Raw genomic sequence first — 20529 nt, forward strand, 5'->3', positions numbered from 1 at the left:
TCCCTCTGTATTTGGTGTTGTCATGTAAATTTGTTTTATTTTTATATTTGACAAATACTGTTGGAATAATGATTCTTGAAATCTCTCTCACAACAGACTTGATTGACAGCCCCCTAAGTGCTGTGCCTTTTATAGCGTAACATAATTGACAACCCTTAGGTAGCTAGCATATGCAGGCTATGAAATGGAGTGTGCTCGCTCCACATTTGAAGAAAAGTAGGTGCAATGAAATAGTTTTCTTATTATCATTATTAGCTTTTTAAAATAAAATTTATGTGTTTGCATTTAAGAAAATGTGACTTCTGGATATATCAGCCTCAAGCCATTCAATAGTGATGAAAAAGATCAATGCAAAACAATTTCTATGTCAAAAAGCACAGACATGCCATAAAATATCTAGAAATTACTTAACTGGAACAGAGTTGAAATACTGCTGAATTCTCTGCATTTTTAACATGCATTTTGTTTTTTTCAAACACATACTGATCAGCTTCTGAAACACAAAGCTTTCTGCCAACCCACCCTTCTCCAGTGCTCTCCCTAGCCAAAAACTCAAGTTTTTTGTTGAACACTGGACCTGAATGTTCCTAAACTACCCTGGGTCTAAAGGGAATCAAGAAAGTGCCTCTGGTTAGGCTCTGACGAAAATTCTCGGCAGACAGATGCTCTGTCTAGCATTCTCAGACTCTGCCACCCAAACACTTAGTCCCTGGATGAGCACTGGTGATTGCTGTCCCTTTTGGCATAGGTGCCCCAGAACTTCAGACAAAATACTTACAGCATAAGGAAGAAAAGCGCAGGGGAAAGAGAACAGAAAATCGTTTATAAGAAGAATAGCTTTAATTCAGAATTGAAAAACAAATCCACTCTTTCATTTCTGTTTAGGGAAAACCCTAAAAAACTTGGGCATCTTTTCAGAAGTGGATTTAGACTATGGCATCCTGAGAAGCTTTAACTCCCCTACAACTATTTGCTTTGTCTTCTGATTCATGGAGACTCACCCTCTCTGCTGCAGGTTAGCTTGTTCTGTTGCATGGCAGTAGATCCTGCTACATCCTCCATGCAGTCCTGCCCTCTTCTCCTGCATAAGTTTCTTGTAAGTCTAAGCGTAAGCTACTGCCTTCAGCTCACTGCAGGTCAAGAGACTTTATCAGGGAAGTATCTCTGTATATTTGCCCTATCTTTCCACTCTTCTGTAAGCACCTATCATCGGCCACCGCTAGAGTGAAGCCATCAGGCTCAATGGAGCTTTGGTCTGACCCAGTACTGCCATCCTTGCCATCTTTTTGTCTGCATCTGTGGGGTAGTGAGCTGGAGATCCATACATCTCCACCACTGCCACTGGGATACCTGTTCCTCAAGCAACTGGTTTTTGCACTATCCATACCAGTAACCTGAACTCATGCAATCTACAAATCCCATCTCTGATTACAAAAGGACACCCCAAATCTCACTGCAGGACTGTCTGCGTGTAGGCTGGTAATGTAAGCAATCAGCAAATTTGGACTGAAGCTCAGCCTTAGGTTTGTGCTCAAGAATTTGCATACACTACAGATGTGCCCCTCAGACTGTCTCCTGACCCATGCACATGGAAGGCTCAGCCTGGTTTCCTTATTTTGCATTCAGTGATTTTTTATTTCAGAAACGTCAAGACCCACACACGAGCACTGATTTTCTTAATGTCAGGCTGTCCCTGAAAGACAGCACTCCAAAGCTTTTATCATCCCAAATTATATGCTTACCCTCATTACCCAGTCTCAAAACAAAAGCAGGTAATGCGTTGCGGGCAACAGTCCCCAGTTGTGTGATTGCACAGAGCATGATTAGCAAGTTACATGAGTATCTGGGTAATCAGGTTCATAATTTGAACAAGTTCCCAGAGTTGAACGCTGCCCAGCTGGGCTCAGGGAGGACATTCCTGCCACAGAAGAGACTAAAGATCTGCAGAGGAGTTAGCGAAACATCAGGGTGGTTTGCATGGATTAGGTAAGCATCTACAGTCTGTCAACTATATGCAGAGATAGAAAGAGAAGCCCTTTGGAGCTAATCTTAGGATAAGTAGATTAAACATGGTTTTCTTGCATTTCCCTCCACCTCTGTCTTAATAAACTTTTGACAGAGGGATGGGGATGCAGGGGCTTGAGCATGTAAATAACTTCTACTCATTTTCATCTTACCTTGGCTTTTGCTAAAAACTGATTTTGAACTGGCAAACCCAGACTCCTGCCATTTGAGAAGTGGCAATCCTTCCACTAGAAGGAATCCTTTTGGGACACATTAGCTGTGTCCACCACGGAAGTACATTTTCTTCAAAGCATCCCAAGCACTTGCACGTAGCTATACGATCAGTTTAGAAACCGGTCACCCAGGCATATCTGTAGAAGCGTCTTCCAGGCACAAGCAAGTCCAGGTAAACTCCTTGACAGCAGCAGGATGGTTGGGAAATATACCTGAAATTCGTGCAAAATTCTTCCACCTTCAAGGGGCAGACATTAATTTCTAAGGGCTGACCGCTCTAAAGATCCAAGAGGGACACAACATGGTCCTTGCCATTAAATGCTGGACTCTACGCATACCAAGTCTCCACTCAGCAATTTGTTGAGAACAATTTTGCAACCTCAGACTGAAACCATGGACTGTATGGACTCTCATGTCATTGAAAACACACTCCAGACTGAAAAAGCATTTACGTTTTTCTCACAGTGGATATAGGAGCCGATAGACTTAGGGAGCTGGATTTACATCAATCCATTTCCAAGTACAAGTGGCCGACATTGTATAGATGGCCCTGTTCCTCGAATTTAATTGACAATTAATTATACGTGGGGAATGAAAACCGTTCACTCCAGTGGCGCTTTGTTTCTGTAGAGCTGACAGGAGTGTGGGGTAACAACTGCTCAGCATGGTGAGGACCGATGAACTCCTCTGCCGCTGAACAAAGCCAAGCCGCGGGGTGACAGATGGCAGATGAGATTCACCATGGGCCTTGAAGAGGCCGTACCATCTCAGGCTTCCTCCACCCCTTCAGCTCTGCTGGCTGCTCCTGGAGGTGGGTCAGTGGGACTGTGACCCTAACCCAACCCTCTTTTTGTTTTTTTCTTTTGGAGAAACAGCTGTTAACCAAATACCATCCCTACACACCCTGTGAATGAAAGTGCAGCATTCACTTGCATGTATCCAAGCCAACAGAAGTACTGATGGTTTCATTTTCACACTTGGTAACCACAAGAATAAACATACCTTTCCAGGTGGCTTCTCCTTGACCTCCCTGCATGGGTGACCTCCCTTGCCCACTGCCAGTTTTCTTTATACCCTCTTTTTTATCCCAGGGAGGAAATCATATTTATGTCTGCATGGGGGGGAAGCAAGAGCCACCCGTGAAAAAAGTGAAAAGAAAAACAAACCTGGAAAAGCAGAGGTTCACTTCCAGAATTTCCTCTCAAATAATAACTGCTCCTAAAGAGAAGGCCCAAATAAGTCTAAAGTAGTTTTCTAAATTAAATTTTTAATACATTTCCACTTCTCCTGTGGTACAAAACACTACTGCCAAAATCCAATAACCTCTAAGGGTATATACTACGTAACTTGGGGAAATGATGAACACTCTCAAGCCCTCAAGGCTCAGCAACCAGATTAACGTCACTTTGGGAGGTGACAATATTGATCCCAACCCCCTCACCCCCAGCAAGAGACAACTCCTGCCTCTCTAAAAAATGGTATTTTTTCCATGGGAAAAAAACCCCAGTGCTAGGCTGAAATACGCTTTTTGTTACAACTCTCCATAGCAGTGGTGTTGCACCGGCCACGCTGCAATTTCCAACGCTGTCTGCTTAAACAGGAGTCTTCATTTTAGCCTTTTCCTTCAGAGGTGGGGTTCACCGGAGCAGAGTCCACCCCTGGTGACAGGCACACGCCCAGGGCCTACTGCTGAGCTGGTCTCCAGTGCGACCATGATCACAGAATCATGGAATCGTTTAGGTCGGAAAAGACCTTTGAGATCATCCAGTCCAACCATTAACCTGACGCTACCAAGTCCACCACTAAACCAATCAAGGGTAGAGCGGCGATTTCATGTTTCCTAGCTTGGTGGCTGGATTATTTATAATGAAAGTAAAAACTAGGAATCATTAAGATTGGAAAGGACCTCTAAGATCATCAGTCCAACCATCAACCCAACACCACCATGCCCACTACACCATGTCCCAAAGGGCCACGTCTACCCGTTTTTTGAACACTTCCAGGGATGGTGACTCCACCACCTCTCTGGGCAGCCTGTTCCAATGCTTGACCACTCTTTCCGTGAAGAAATTTTTCCTAATATCCAATGTAAAACTCCCCTGGCGCAGCTTGAGCCCATTTCCTCTCCTAAGTTCTAAACCACGCTTTTAAAGATCAGTCTGAATTTTTATAACGCTGACGTATTTTGCCTTCCAAACACATTTTGACAACCCGCCGGCGGCCCGCTCACCGGGCCGAAACACCGCCGCCGCTGCCGCCCCACGGCGCCAGGAGCGGCCCCGCCCGCGGGGGGGCCGGGCAGGCCGGGCAGCGGCACGGTCACAGCCCGTGGCAACGCGCAGGCGCGGCGCCTGCCCCGCCCCTCTGGCCCCGCCCGCCAATCGGTGGCGCCGGGGCCTGCGGCGCGGAGCCGCCGTTGCCTGGTGCCGTGCGGTGCCTTTGGCGGCCGGGGCGGGCTGCGGCGGGGATGGCGGCGGCGGCCGTTGGGCGCGTGCTGCGGCTGGGCGGCCGTTGGAGCGCGGCGGCGCCGGGCGGGCCGTGCCCTCAGGTGAGAGCCGGGCCCGTCCAGGCCCTTTCCCCGCCGCCTCCCCTCCCCGTGGGGAGGCCGCCTGCTCCGTGCTCTGGTCCCACGGGCTCTGCTCGGGGGTCAGGGCAGGAGGCGAGTACGGGGTGGGGAAGCGGGCGGCGGCGCGGGTTCGCGCCCCCGGCGCGGCTGCGGAGGGGGCGGAGCGGGGCGGGGGTGTCCCTGCCGAGGTGACATGGCGCTGGCTTTGGAGGCCTCGGTTGGGCCGGGGTGCGGGGGCGGCCCGGCCGGCGGGCTTGCGGCCTACGGGGCGCCGGCGGTGCGTGCGCGGGGCCGGCGCCGAGAGGAGGCCGCCTTGGGGCGGCGAGTGCGAGGGCCGGCGCCGCGTTCAAGTCAGCCTTTCGGTGGGCCGAGTTTGTTTTTATTAATGTAAAGGAAAAGCGTGGTTAAGCACTGATTTGTTATATATACGCCTAGAGTTAGCAGAGCCATGTATAGACCAAAGCCAACACAAAAGTGATGTACTTTAAGATGGTAGTTTTTTTAGGTTGGTTATCTTGAATTGTGTTTGGTCAGCAGGTAGGTAGATAATGAAGTCTCCCAGTTCCTGCAATGGAGGGAGAAACGTGCTCCATAAGTGCGGTAACTTCAGATTAAACAGAATTACCCGTTTGTTTTGAGACATACTGGTGTCCGGCTGATTTCTGTTTAATTAAAAAGCTTCGCTGTGGTCAGTATTGAGGACAGCCGCTGTGTGTGTGCACTGGTGTTTGATACACCTGTGTATATATTTAATTAGAGATCAGCAAGTGGATAAAAAGGCATGCTGGTAACGCTTTAAAGTCACAAAGTAATTTAGGCTAATAAGGGCTGAAGAACTGTTGGGTGACTGAACTAAACCAAACCATGGGGTAACAGAAGAGAAGCTGCAGTAAGGAAATGAAAGGTAGTACTGGAAGGAGCAATTTGAACTGTTTATATTGGTTACTTCTAGATTAACTTTACCTGTTAGGGATAAAGACCTGGTGCCCGTGTGGGTAGTTCTTTATGCAGCAGTCAGAAATACACGTGCTTAAGCTGTGCAAAGAATGAGAAAGAGAATAAGGCTGAAAATGTTCTAACGCTTGATTTTGTTCTCAGTTGGAATAGTTCGTGTTGCTTTGCTTATCCTATATCAAAGGTATGATTATGACAGTAAGATAGTTTTCCTAGCCAGGCACGGGCTTGAGTTCGAGCTGAAAACAATTTGTATTGTAAATGAGGAAATAATCTCGAAGGAGGAGTCACTGTAGTAGAAGGTGGGGCTGGAGGGGCCTTGAGAGATCATTCTTCTACTCCTCTCACCCCCAGGGATGGGATCAGTACCTAAGCCTATAGCTATATACAAACCATCTAACTGAATATGAAGGCAACTAATGGGAGGCAGGACCCACGAAACTTGACTCTTTCCATTAGGTGTAGTTAACCTGTGGAACTGTCTGCTGAGGATGTTCAGGATACTAAGCATTTATGTGAATGCAAAAAGCAACTCAAGAAACTCAGAAGAAAATTCCGCTGAGGACTGTTAAAAACAAGATATTAGCATGTCTTTGAACCACAGATTGCGGGAAACTGGGGAAATGTCCTGGGAAAATTATCACTGCTTGTTTGTCTTCTCCTTGTGCCTCTGATACCAGCTTCTGTTGAGGACTGGGTAATAAGGTGATCTACCCTCCTTGTTCTACCTGCTGTAACTATTTAGTACATCAAGCACTTCTCTGTCCTTACTGTTAGGGAACTTTTTTATGATGTCTATCCTAAAAATCCCTTGCTGGAGTTTAGTTCCTTACTTCTTGCCTATCTCTGTGGGGGAAACAGTTTAATTTCTTTTTTTTTTTTTTTATTTGAAAGTGTCTTGGATTGAGAGACAAAATGGGAGAGAAACTTTGTAATTCCAGTTCCCTTGGCTTTGACTGAACAACAGGTTTGGTTTCCTATTCTTCTAATAAGCAAAACGCAGAGATTTAGCACAAGTTGTAAAGAAAAAAAAATTATCTAGCTTAATTACTGTCAGTCACTTCTGATGTGATTGAATAGCTGTTCTCAACAGAAGAGTTTGGAGTACCATACGTGCTATTTAATTTGATTGGGTCGGGTACCTTATCTAAATCACAGTGCATGGTATATGTAATGATACCAGAAAGAGATGATAGCACTTTGGTGATGGTCTTTCAGGACTACATGCTTGGAATGGAGTAGCTTTTTCTGCAGTTGTTAACTAAGCTAGAGTTGAAGAGCCTGTTAGTATTTGATAACTTGTGCATCGAACCAAGCGGATCTAAATTCTGTTCCCTGTTATGCACATCTGACACTTGCCATGTATCTATCCATTCAGAGCTATCTTTTATTTCCGTAGTGTAACTATAAGCAAAACTTAATATGTAGATTTGGTCAAATATGCACAGAAAGTAGATTTTCTGGGTGAAGGAGATGCAGTTTTACAGTTACCTGTCAAGAGACTTCATTTTGAGAAAAAGTTTCTTCTAATGGAATACTTTGTGAAATCAGATATGAAAAGTAATATAAAATCACTTATGCATATTTGCTGACACCTTGTGATACTTTCTGATGTGTTTTACAAAATGCTCCTTGAAACATAAACCTGATACTGGTTCACCTAATTAGTTTGTAGGCTGACTGAAATCTGAGATTATGGAAATATTAAGTAAATGAATTAAAATGCATTTTTGTAAACCAGCACACTAGAAAGTCAAAACTCGCCTATTGAACAAAAAGTAATTCTATAGAAACTCATTATGGGTCTGAGCATTTACATTCTGTATGATTGCTACATAATACATGGTTTTTTTCTTGTGCAACAAGTGACCAGAGGACTGCTATTGGTATCTTGTATGTCTGCTGTGTTCAGTAGCACTAGCTGTGTGCCAGTAATGGGAGCAGCGGACACAGGGCAGCTTTAGTCCTGTATGCTGATGAGTTATAAACACATCATAGCTCTAGCTCTGCATGTCCTAGTGAAGTCCTGTCCCAAAGATAACTTTTTAGTACAAATCTGTGCACTGCATGGTTTTGGAAAAGGAGATGGTTGAAGTCTGCCAGCTGAGAAGCAGCATGAAAATGCTGCAACTGCATGCGTGCCATGTCATTTGGTGTCTTCTATCTCTGTAACTATGTCATGTTGTAAAACCGACAACGCTTTCTCTTGAATTCGAGCCTCCTGTCTCCAATTCCCCTTTCTTCCCATTCCAAAAGTATACAGGAAGCTCGATTCCTCTGTTATGGATATAAAATCAACATATATCACTATAACTCCAGTGAAGCGAAATGAACAGGATGAGTAAACAGACAGGTCCTAGTTACTTCTCTTCTTGGAAAAAATAGGCCAGAGAAGTTGAAGTTGTCTGAAAACGCTTATTTTTTTTTTTCTAAGGCAAATTTTACATAAGTTGATTTTCTATAAATTGGTGGTCTCCCTGGAAAATCAGGATTTGCCAAACTCTTTTAATGCTAGGTTGCTCGGGAGCAGAGGGTTGATACCAAGGAGTTGTGTCCAGAAGTAAAGGCTTTCCCTTCTCCCCTGTCCTGGTGGAAGAGTCTATTATTTCAGGAGTACTGTTAATAATCATTATTTAAAAAATGGTGAGGCTGCTCTCTGCAGTAATGCTTTATGAAATATGTAAGAAGTGAATGCAAACCTCTGTGGTTTCTTCTGGAAAGTAGAGGAGCATGCTTTCTTCTTTGACTGAAATGCCAGAAGCATTTAGCTGTGCTTTGCAGTTCTTGCCTGTACCACCCATGAAATAGTACTCTTATCCCAGAAGAGGTACCCAATACAATAGATATTAATTTGCATAAGAGGCTGTTTTCTAATTATGAGCAGTTTGTGTGTCCAGGGACTTTTGATTAGTGACAAATTGAAACTAGGGAAGAATATGAATAGCTTGAGGGAAGGAGGACAAAAATGAGAAAATTACAATAGAAATTGACAGGAATAAGATGAAAGCAATCTTTTTTAAAGTATTCTGTTTAAAGCATAGCACAGAGAAAGCAATTTTGGGCCAAGTAATAAGGAATCATATGTTCATTAACAAGAATTACAAATAATTAGTTACTATTAAGACAAGTAAGACAGACGATGAATTAAATTCTTTCCTGAGGAGTGACTAGGAGAGAAGAATAGGGAATATGCAGAGATACCTCTGCTTTCTAAGGAAATCACCAGAGCCTTGCCTGTGGAAAATGTGTACATTTAAAATTTTGATTATTTTTCTTTTAATTCTGTATATGTCAATGTAACCTCACAGAAAACATGAATATAAAAAAAAAAAAAAACCTGAAATGGAAGGGGCAAACCAGGACTAGCATTGCATATGATACATAGAAGCTGTGAAGAAAGCAAAGCAACAGCAGGCTATTCAGCACCAAATTCTGACTTGGAGCTGTTTTTAAACCTTCTCTGGCAGAGGTATTGGTTACTTTTCTGAGGTACATACCTTGGGGGAACGTATCTTTATCTACGTCAGGTTGTAAAAGCATAGAGTCAGTTCTTTCTATCTTGTGTGACCTTATTACTCAAAGATTACTTTACTTTCTGTATCAAGCCTTATTGAATTCATAGGACCTATCCTGCAGCACAGGCATGTGCTAGACATAGGTTTAAGGCAGGGTATTGTAGTCTTTATTCAAAATTGAAATTTCAAGGTGGTTATATTTTGTATATTGAATCCTGAGACAGTCATGGACAGGTAAATTGATCATGAATAGTTTTACATATGTGCAGCAAATTGGATGCATTGGACCAGTTGATCCTGGGCTGCCAGATGTCCAGAATACCAACTGGGATCTGTGAAAGTACAAGAAAAGCTGTGTTTCATTACTTGTTCATGTAGGACTTGGCCACGTAATACAGAACACCCAAAGCTTCCAGTAACAGGAAAAGTTTGTGTAAGCTAACTGGTGAGCTAGTGTATTCCAGTCAAGGAGAAGAAATACGCAAGTGGTTAGATTTTTTTTTTCCATTTAGTGTGACCATTTGGTACTATTTTGTCATTAAAGCATAATCCAGTGATGACTGTCGTATCTTTAAAAAGGGTATAGATACCTTTTAGTAAGTCTCTTGCTCCATTAGAAAGCAGCGCGCAATGGCGAAGGTACGTTCCAGCATGACTGACTATCTGCAGATTCACCTAGTTAGTGTTACTAACAAAAGGTGGAAGTTGGATCTGCTTTTGGGTTTGTCTTGCAAATATGTCCATGTAATCTTGTTTTGATGAGACACGGGTGTTCGTATCATTGCGGTTATAACTAGGTTTGAAAATTACCGCTGCATTTGTATTAATTATAGGAAGATAGCAAGTATTTTGTGCTATTCATACTAGCTTAACACAGAATGGTAAAATTCATCAAAATGGTCAGCATGTCTAAATTGCGATCCGGAGAAGACAATTCTCGTGACTTGGAGAACTTTTAGTAGTTTCAAATACTGGTTTTATTCTGTTCTTCATAATAAGAACTCTAACTGGTTCACTTCATTGTGCGTGTTTGGGTTTTAATGTTTGGCTAAAGGTAAACTGAGGCTGCAGCTCCAGGAGCAGCAGAGGCAATTTAATAATTTGCTCCAAGAAATGAAGGTAAAGAGGGGGCTTCCCCTCTGCTTCCTTGCTCCCAGTTCCATGGTTCAGCCACCTTCTCATGTCAGCTTTGGCTCTTCTCGAACCTCCTCTAAATCACTTCAGCTTACAAGCTCAGCAGCAAACTGCCCACTTGTTGGGAGGAAGCAGAAGTTAGTGTTCTGCCACATTTAGGGAGCTGAGCTGGCTTCCAGAAGAGTCCAACTGCCAGAGCTGCGAGTGAAGGGAGTGGGGGAAAGAATGCTGGCAGGGGTGGACTGTGAGATGGACTCGCTCTGCCTGGTGAAAATGTGCTGTCTGTTCACAAGCCAAGCGGTGGCACGTTGAAGGAGCTGGAGAGAAGTGTTTCAGGGTACTCTCTGGTGAACAGAGCTGGGCATTTTTCTGAGTCAGAAGTGATTCCTTTTCTGTCTTTGCTTTTCTGTCCCACATACCCTTTTTTCTTGTGATTCCCTCCCTGCCCACAGAAGACCACACAAATAATCAGTTCTCATTCAGCTCGTGGAATAATTAAGCTGCAGAGGACTTTAATACTAATGTTGGAGAGACGAAATAGTGCATAATATTGGCACTAGGTCAGAAGTGGGACATTACAGCTCTGTCAGTAAAGCTCCTGTTTGTCTGCCAGAGTGCTTGACTGAAATTAGTAGTCTTAACTACTGATTGCCTTGATAGAGAAAACCCAAACCTGTATCCCACAAAGATAAAAGATAACTATCCCTTGAGTTATGACTTCTGAGCTGGAGCAATGTTCAGTAGTATTTGCTGGTGAGAACTACCCTACTAGTTTTCTAATTATTCTACCTGATATGGTAAAATAACTTAAGAAGCATTCTGGCACTGTGAACAAAGGAGGAGCACTCCATAGCCTTTCCAGAGTCTTTAGCAGTGCTTGTGCAGCCACATGCTTCTGAAAGCCACTAGAGAGCTGCCCCACAGATTCTTTTCATGATTCGTTATGGGATGCCTTTACGTGAAGGCAAAACCTGCTTATTTGCTGATAGATTTTTATTTTCTTTTGAGACTGCATCTGTTGATCAGTGCTGTGTTTTGCTTTTGCTGGATGTTCCTGACATATGGTACTACATTTCTTTCAGTCAGAAAAATCTTCTGAATTAATTGTAATATGTGAAAATGTTCAACTTTTAGAATGTGTTTATCTGCTTTATAGGCATTAGACAATTGGAAGAAAATGGTTTCATGAGTAATACTGCCTTTTCTAATTTATTACAATTATGTGCTGGATCATAGGTATGAATGGCTTGTTATACTATTCATTTTATTTTAGAGCTCACTGTGCCAAAAATATAAAATAAATCTCACTTTTTGTTTTTCTTTTTTTTGTTAGACGTTAAGGCTAATCTATACCACTACAGCAGTGCAGAGGAAAAATGTAGGAGCCTCAGGACCTGAAAAGTACACGGAGGCATTTATTAAAAAACAGATTGAAGAGTTCAACCTAGGAAAGAGACATTTAGCCAACATGATGGGAGAAGATCCAGAAACTTTCACCCAAGAGGATATTGATGTAAGTATGGTTGCTCTGTTGGAGAAGTAATTTACTGTAGAGTTTCAGATATTGAAAGCACTTTACTTCAGCATGAGCCCCTCAGCTTTCTGTGAATTTTAATCAAACTGTCAGAATAAGAAAGAATGCTACTATACATTGCAAACATTGCAACTGTGTCTGTGAATAGAGATTCTACCCCTGCTACCATGTGAGATCAGACATCACAGTATAGAGCTGTATACCATATCTTGCTGAAGCACAGTAGGTTCTTTTTAAAAGTCCTAATGGATAATCCCCTTGATCTGAGGTTATAAGAGGCACTGTAAAGGTTTATGTAGCACTTCGAAACGTTTACCCGCAATTTGACCTGCTGTGTATATTTAGGTCAGGTTTTCTTCTATGATACTGTGGTTGCTGGTAATGCAAATTAAATTTTATAGGATGTTTTACAACTAACACTCTGGTTTAGCTTAGGGATTTTAATATAGATGTGAATTTAAGCTCCTATCAGTAGCTCTAAACATACTGTTTTATTGCCATTCCCTCTGACAACTGACAGATGGGTGGCCTCCTCTTTCTCTGTGTCATTTAGGCTCACGTATAGATATGTTGCCTTTCACTCAGAAAAATGTTTTGTTGCACAAATTTTTTTTTTTTTCCATGTCCCACCTGGTCTTCACTTCTGTCATTTCTGTCTTATTTTATCACACATCAGAGGCAGCGAGAAGAAATGTCATTTGGTGACATTCACTCTTAGGTGAATCTGCGTGAAGTCTCATGGCTGAAGCTTTCTCTGCACAGCAGCAACACTTTAGCCATGGCAGCACAGTAGGGCCCTTAGGGTAGATGTAATGTGGTATGTGCCAAAAGAGAGGTGTGCGTGGTTCAGTTTTTTTCTTGTGGGGAGAAGATTGTTTGTTGCCTCTCTTGGTGGCAAAATTCTGTCAGCGTAGTTGTGTCCACATAAGAGATCTTGACAGCATGCTTATGTGAAGAAAGAGATGTACATCTGTAGGTGGTGATACAGGCTGATTTCAAACACATTTAATGGGCTTCAAAACTAAATTCTGAAAACTTCTCTGAAAACAGGCAGTAGAGTAGAGACGAGACACGCAGTTAATGGCCTACTGAGAAAAAGGCTGAAATGAGACTTGAGTCTTACCAGGTATCAGAAAATCCATAAGGGAAGCCTGACTTGAAGTCACAAATCTGTAGGAAATCAAGCTTTGAGTACAAAGCTATGCACTGATACTGCGACTACTCTCATTTAGAATAGTAGATATCACTTTGCTCTTCTACAGACAGGTGCCAATGCAGAGACCCTTCCAGTCTCAGTGTAGAGTGGACAAGGTCCTGTCAATAGTAAAAGTATTCATTGAGGCTTCTGGGTCAGCAGTAATAGCAGCCTCTTTCTTTACACTGGCTTTCTTATTTCTGTGCAGACTATGGAATTTCCTTTCCCTGTATTTTTTCAGGTTTTTTTTCTTACCTTTAATGACCTTTATCTTTTTAAGTTACTTTCTTGTAAAGTGTTTGTGCACAGACCTGCAACCAGAATACCTCCCATGTTAGTACAGTATGATGATGATGCTAATAGTTCAGTTTGTTTGCCCAAAAGGTTAATGGTAGGAGAATGCATTAATCTGCAGTCTGGCTTCCTTCCTTGATAGGGGAAGGCTTACAGACAGCAACACTGCAAGAAATGGAAAATGACCGTATCTAAGTAGTGGTTTCTTCTTTGTGAATCCACAGCACTATCATCGTTTGCACAAAATTAACTGAGCTCTGTCATTAGTAAAAACAGATTAATCCTGGAAACTAGCTTTTACAAATGCAGTGCAGGTGACAAGTACAGAACTGCTTTGCAGACTCTGTTTCTGAAAAGATGGAGAAGTAGAGACAAGGGAGTAGTGTTAGGTGACACCAAGTATCTGTGCTACATGTTTGATTTCTTCATATTCCATGAGGTGTTGGAAAATACTTAGAGTGTGTAATAGTGTCTGCTATGCATAATTAAATTTCCGTTATAAAAAATATAAAAGCTGCTTAAGCACTGGCAGGAGAATTATCAGGCTTTACATTTCGAACAGTAATAATTCTTTCTGATGAGTGCTTATATACCTCCATGTCTTCTACTGTTAATCAGTCTGTGCGGTGTATTTCAAAAGTAGACATCATAGGATTCTGTCTTTCACTGGAGTTTTAGGTGTAGTTTAATAAAAGCTAAACCTTGTGAAGTTTTAAACAGGAAAATAAGTTGACTGACTTGCTAATCCTTCTGGATGTTGTGGAAGCAGAATTGCCTCTTACTGTTACTTTTATTTAGGAATGAAAAGTTAAGCTGTGCATTACAACTGTATTTCTGGAGGAGAAAAAAAAATCCAGCAAATTGATATATAACTCTGCAGAAGTCTACCAATTGCTTTTTAATTGGTATTATAGACCTTACTCTGAAGCTAGGATGTTTTATTCTCCTATGTGTGAATATGTGCTATGAAGTTTCTCTAATTGATTTGCTTTGCCCATTCCATTTGATGTATCATTTTTCACAATATTTCATAATTTGTGCTCATTTCTAATGAACAGAGTCGTTAGGACAGGCATGTCTAAGTACAACTGACAGCTAACATTAGGTGCCAGATGCAGTTTATAAAGCTATGTAGAACTGCAGAGAACAGTTTAAATAAATTAGCACCTGTACATTAGTCTCACTTGCTGGTAATTTATAAGCGAATCAGTAGAGATGACATTTAGGTAAGTCATTGATCAAGTTAACAGCTGCATACCCACTGCCCAGCTGGGATACCTAATTAATAGAGATTGCAGTCCTGACCTAGTGCTTTTCCCTGGTTGAGTCTGTAATCCTTTTATTTTGTGATTTAACTTTAACTTGTGGTTGTAGTAAACAGCCCACCTTCATTTTCCACTGTCAGTTCTGTGATATTCTACTTAAAGCCCAGAAATCTAAGTAAGATTAATACAAGAAAAGCGTCTTAATCTTCATGACCTATTTATATGCCAGTATTTTTATTATTCATTTTTATGCAGTCACTAAATGCTCTCCCAGATATGACCTCATCATAAAGCAATACTCTTTCCCCATGAGAGTTAGTAAAACTCAAAAGCTAGACATCTATGTTCATTTTCTCTTGTCTGCCTTATGACCTAATAGATTGTTGTCAAGCAGATGGAATAATTTGAATCTAAAATATATGTTTATCTTCACTAGCATATATATTGTTGCAAAAGTACCAGTAAGTATGTTAACTATGAAAATGTTAAACACGGAAAAACTTCATTCCTCACAGGGTATAGTTTCTTTCAATGAATTAAGGCTTCGTTAATGAAAAATAGGTTGTATTCAGTTGCTTTTAAAAGTGGCTCAGCGCATCTGCTTTCTAAATAACATTCAAATTTTAGCAACGCAAAGTGTTAGAAATGAGTGAATATTTGCATGTGAAATGTGTGAAACATTATTCAGAGCAATACGCATTTCTGAACTTTCTGTTGTCTGCAAGAAGAGCATGCTGTCCAGCATTGGCCTTACAAGAAATACTGGATTTTGTATTATTTTTTAAATAGTTGAAACTAGAATGGTGTTTTCAGCTTTTTTTTTCTAGTGCACTCAAACTCTGCATCAGTATTTTCTTACTACTGCATCAAAGTCCATCTGAACTGATGACTACTGTATTTTTTCTTTTTTTACTCTTTTTAATACTGTTCAGTGTTTTGAAAAGTTGAAATGAAGATAGAAATAATGACTTTTTCTCTCAACAGGTTTTTGGCTTTTTTTTCTCTGCAAGCTCTGGACAAGACATTAATTTTTGTTTTGAAAATGATTAGTTAATATAAAAATGTAATATTAAAGGAAGGTGTTGGGTTTTTTTTCGTATAATGCTAGTGGCTCCTGGGTTTTTAAGTGACTGGGTTAAAACGATATATCACTGTGAACTTGAAATTTCTTTCTGTCCAAGCTAGCATTCAGCTTTATCTAAATAGTGACAAATGATTGGGGTGGTTTCAGTAAATTTTAGTGGTTAGTTGTTAAAGAAGGATTTTGTTTTACAAGGTAAACTTAGGTGTGTCACTGATTTTTTTTTTTTTTGTTAACCTTTTCTGTCTTGTTACATAAAAAAGCTATTTCAGACTTAACATTTCATGTCCCATTTTTGTGTCATTCATTCTTAGTTCTACCCCAAATATTTTGGATTTTTGGATGCTGAAAAATTTTAAAGAGTACTGCTAGTGTGGTTAGGAGGAAAAACAGCTGTTCCAGCAAACATCTCGGTGTGAGAAATGGTGAAGTACAGTGGCTAAATAATGTGATTCAAGAGGCAAGGTTTAAGGGAAGTAGCTCTTGTGTGATCAAGTTGAGGAGTAGAAGCTGAAATGGCTATTGCGCAGGTGTTTCGTTAAAATGTCATGGCATAAAGTGTCAATTCTCACCTCAGTGTTTTGATGATTAAAGTTTCATGTATGTTTAAAAAGGAATGAGCTGGATTCTAGAGTGCTCTGCCAAAAAAGATGCTGCTGCAGGGGACCCCCAGGTTGGAAGTTTTTTGATTTTTTTTTTGTTTGTTTGTTTTCTACAAAATACCTTTCCTCACTGGATGTTACTTAGATAACTATCTTTACACATGATTTGAGCAATGAAAATTAGTGGAATGTTTTATGTTTGAGCTCTAGATTCAACACAAGTGTGGGAAGACACTTGGGCAAGATCAATTTGCCCTGCCAAACGTTTCCTACTTATGGCGAGTTTAAGGACTGAACTGTCTCAGTCTCCTTCCCCTATCCCAGCATGACTTAGTCAACTCTATTTGAATTAAAGTACAGAATTCTTAATTTCTCCAGACATGAAAAAAAAAAAATCCTTATGGACCCAGCTGAACTTGTTTGATTCAGAGTTAGTCTCTGATGTTTGAGAAAGTGAGCAAACAAAATTTTTTGGCTTGTATATAGGTAGGAAGGGAAGGAGGATCAGAAGTTAGCATGTGCAACATAGTCAATGAAGAGGGAAGATGAGGGTGTGGCAGGTGTACTGAATTTGCACAACTTGCCACATGCAGTGCTGGACAGATTATTTAATGAATTGGTTTGCATGTTTGAAGGACTGCCAGGTACAATTTTTTTATGGGGATGGAAGCTTGTTCTCATTATTCCAACTGGCTTGAATTCAAACTTATAGCTGCAAGTGAAAGACATTGTGGTCCTGTGGGCTGTATATTGAATCATCCGGTCCCTCAACAAGTGATGATATAACAGGATTCCTTTTAGTTTGTTACAGGAATGTTAAGCTTATCAATGCAGTTTAAGAAATGCCTAACGTAAACCATCTTATTACTAATGTATTCATTATGATCTGCTATTTTTAAAGGTGTGACTAGTGGGTAAATTTGTTTTTGCTGCGTGGCTCAAGAGTAGAGTTTAAAAACAAACACTTTCAAATCCTGAAAAGAAGTGGCTAAAATTTTTTTTTTTTAGTAACTCATAGCAGAAGCAGGCTGTACCCATTCCACCTTTTTCCAGTAGTTTATGTAGCTATTTTTGGAAACACCATTGTGTTACGAATTCCCAGGATTTTTAATCGTGTTTCTGCTGAAAATAATTATGGATGTTCCTTTTTTAGAAAGTTGTGGTTTATTGCCAAAGACAATGGCAACAGTGTGATTTAACAAACAGAATTATGAAGTAACAGCCCAGAACCTGTGGGGGCTAGAGTGGGGTGAATGCATCTTGTATAGCTGAAATGATGGCCTGAAGAAAGTAGTTCTTGGTCATATTCAGCACAACATTTCCTTTCTCATCTGGAGTTCAAGTCAAATTAAGCACTAGAAGGATATGGGCCATGACCCTTAAGGTGAAAACCACTCCTGGAATGAAATACTGCAGTTAAATCTAAAAGGTTTCTTGGGAACTTTACTGCTAGCATTTAAACTTTGATTATAAAGTTTTAAGAGGAATGTCCACCTGCTTTTTGTATGTTAAGAAAAATGCAGAATGTGCAGTTAATTCTCTACAGAATTCTTACTTAAGACACGGAGATTCCTGAAAGGAAGCCTGTGTTCCAATTCTGAAGACATTGTCAAAAGATGTCAGGAAAATATTTCATGGTTATTTATGTGCTCCAGCTGCAGTTTGGAGAGACTAATTCTGATGTCATTCCTAAGGTTGATCCACCATCTTATTTTATTGCTAGTACACATGGGTGTTGGGAATTACAGTTTTCCGAAATACTCCTTTTCTACAAAACCAAAATGTTTGCATAGACAAAATTGGCTTCTATAAATGAAGTTTACAAGGGGCAGACTGACTTGCTATGTAGTTGCTAAAAGTGCAGTCTGAGGACACAGCTACTTAAAATTAAGAAGAAACTCTGAATATCAAAGTTGAATTGGAGTCTGGTGCATCCCAGGATAGTTCCTAACAGGATGTAAAGACAAATACCTCATCCTTGATTGCATTTCTATAAAAAGGGAAAAGGCAGGAAGACTCTTATTTCTTTCCATTTTGGAACTTCAAAAAAGGAAATTTATCAAGTGAACTGTTTTTCTTTGGCTAGTTGTTGTGTGGAGAGCTGAAAGTAGATGTTAGGATTTCTTAATGCAGGGTTTGTTTATGCTTTAGTGTGAAAGACATGAGTACACACTCAAGCAATACAAAATAAACTTTCTAGAAGTAGAAGGTCTCAGATGGCAGCCGCTCTCTTCATTATAAATGTTAAATTGTTATATTTGGCATTTATTAAGGTGTCATAGTTACAGTAACTGTTCTGACTGAGATTCTGGAAATGCTTGCATAAAGACTATGTCTTAAGTACATACACAGTCAGTCTCAGTATCCTGTAATAAATTCTTTTAATATGTTATATAAGGTGTTTGTTTAACATCATTTGGCTCACAGCAGACTTCTCTATTGTCATCATAATTAATCCCCATTTGTTCATAAATAGGTGTTCACCTACTGTGTGTATGCATAAAATGCCCATTGACTAACAAATGGGAATACAGTAGTCACTAAGAGAAACAGAATTACCATTTCATAAAATCAAGTTAAGCCTTTTGTTTGCTTCAGAATTCTCAAAATTTCTGTTCAGAATGCCAGTAGGGGATTAATGAAAGTAATAGGTTAGGTCTTTTTACACTCTATGCATATTAAATCAGTTGAAGCACTGACAAACCACTCCATGTCCATGGAAAAAATTATCAGCAAGTAATAGCCCTAAGGTAGCCTAACCAACAAAGAGCCATTCTTCTTAAGAGAAGATTTTAAACTCTGATTTTATTGTAATTCTACTTTTCCATACTGTCTAATGGAAATATAAGCAAGACCGCTGCCAGAGGGGTTTGTTAGTCCATGTTACTGTACAAGCACAAGATTTCTATCTTAAGCTCTACTACTCACTGTCTGAAGTTGTCTACACTTGCCAGACCTGTACATCTAGCATTTTTTGACAGCTAGCCTTTTCTGTTTTGTTTTTAAAAACAAATGGAAATAAACAGCTCTCATAAATGCATATTTTTGCTTTATTAAATTATGTTTTAGTTACGTTGAAGAGGGAGAGTAAGATGATGTTGAACCGCAATGCATGTCATGGGGCTTAACCTTGTGAGGTGCTTTGCCTTACATTTTGCCAGAAAGATTTGGAATATTGGTATATCTACTTTATTTGTTGGAGGCAAATAATACTGACTTTATACATCACGTGAATAGTGGTAGATATTGGTTAAGTAAAAGCAAATGATGTACCTTGTACTTAGTGAAAACAGTGGTAAACAATGAGTGTGTAATGAATGTCATACATTTTTCTAAATTGTTTTAGCAAACCCTTAGGTATCTAAGGAGAAGAAAGATGGCATTTAAGAGTCTTTCCTCTCTGAGCAATTAGTTCAAGTTCAGCAAAGATTGTAGGGATGCACAGTTGTTTCTGAATGCAGTGATCAGTGAAGTGCTTATCTAGGCTATGTAAGATACCTTCTACTGCCACAAAAAACATTGTTTTTAGACATGAGGAAACTATGTCAGTGGAAACTGGGATTTTAAATGTGTAAAACTTTACTTTGTCCAGTTGCTTTAAATAAAATTTCTATGCTTGGTCTGTCAATAGGCACTGTTAAAAAGCACTGCTATTTTCAGAAAGATGAATTAAATGTTGTGATTTCCTCCAGAAGTCACAGCACTTGAAATTTTAAGGGAAAATCACTGTCTATAAAGGTGGCCTTTGCACTTGAGTAGTTCTAGTAAGTTATGATAAATGCATGCTATAAAAACTAAACTTTGCAGAAGAAAGTTCACTCATTCTGATACAGTAGAGTACAGCCTTCAGAATGAGGCTTTACTTTTCCTGAGGATTTCTGAGGAAATGATCTGCTTTTCTTCTCAGCACAGCACATATGCAGCACTCTTTCTTACTGATTTGGTTGCCTACTGTACGAAAGTTATGCTATTTTTCTCTACAAGAAAGTACGTAAGAAATGTTTTGATGATGCTTTTGTGGAAAAAATTACATACGTGATCTCTCTTTTTTTGCCCCCAGAAAGCTATTGCCTATCTCTTTCCTTCTGGCTTATTCGACAAACAAGCCAGGCCAATGATGAAGGTAGGATTTTTTTTGTTGTGTTTCTGAA

At 40.3% G+C, this 20529-nt stretch overlaps 1 protein-coding gene across 2 annotated transcripts in view; it reads left to right on the forward strand.

Annotated features, from left to right (window-relative positions):
* Positions 1-4693: 4693 nt before the first annotated feature.
* The window catches only part of MRPS9 (mitochondrial ribosomal protein S9), a 34298-nt gene continuing 18462 nt past the window's right edge, over positions 4694-20529 (forward strand). Inside the window, exons 1-3 of one of the 2 annotated variants that reach the window (XM_075722538.1) lie at positions 4694-4786; positions 11741-11920; positions 20439-20501. In XM_075722538.1, the coding sequence (XP_075578653.1) occupies positions 4706-4786; positions 11741-11920; positions 20439-20501 (324 nt within the window). In that variant the 5' untranslated portion in view covers positions 4694-4705. The remainder of the gene's footprint in view (positions 4787-11740; positions 11921-20438; positions 20502-20529) is intronic. The other variant, XM_075722532.1, reaches the window with a different exon arrangement.

The sequence above is a fragment of the Pelecanus crispus genome, chromosome 1 (assembly GCF_030463565.1).
Source record: "Pelecanus crispus isolate bPelCri1 chromosome 1, bPelCri1.pri, whole genome shotgun sequence".
NCBI classification, from domain to species: Eukaryota; Metazoa; Chordata; class Aves; order Pelecaniformes; family Pelecanidae; genus Pelecanus; species Pelecanus crispus.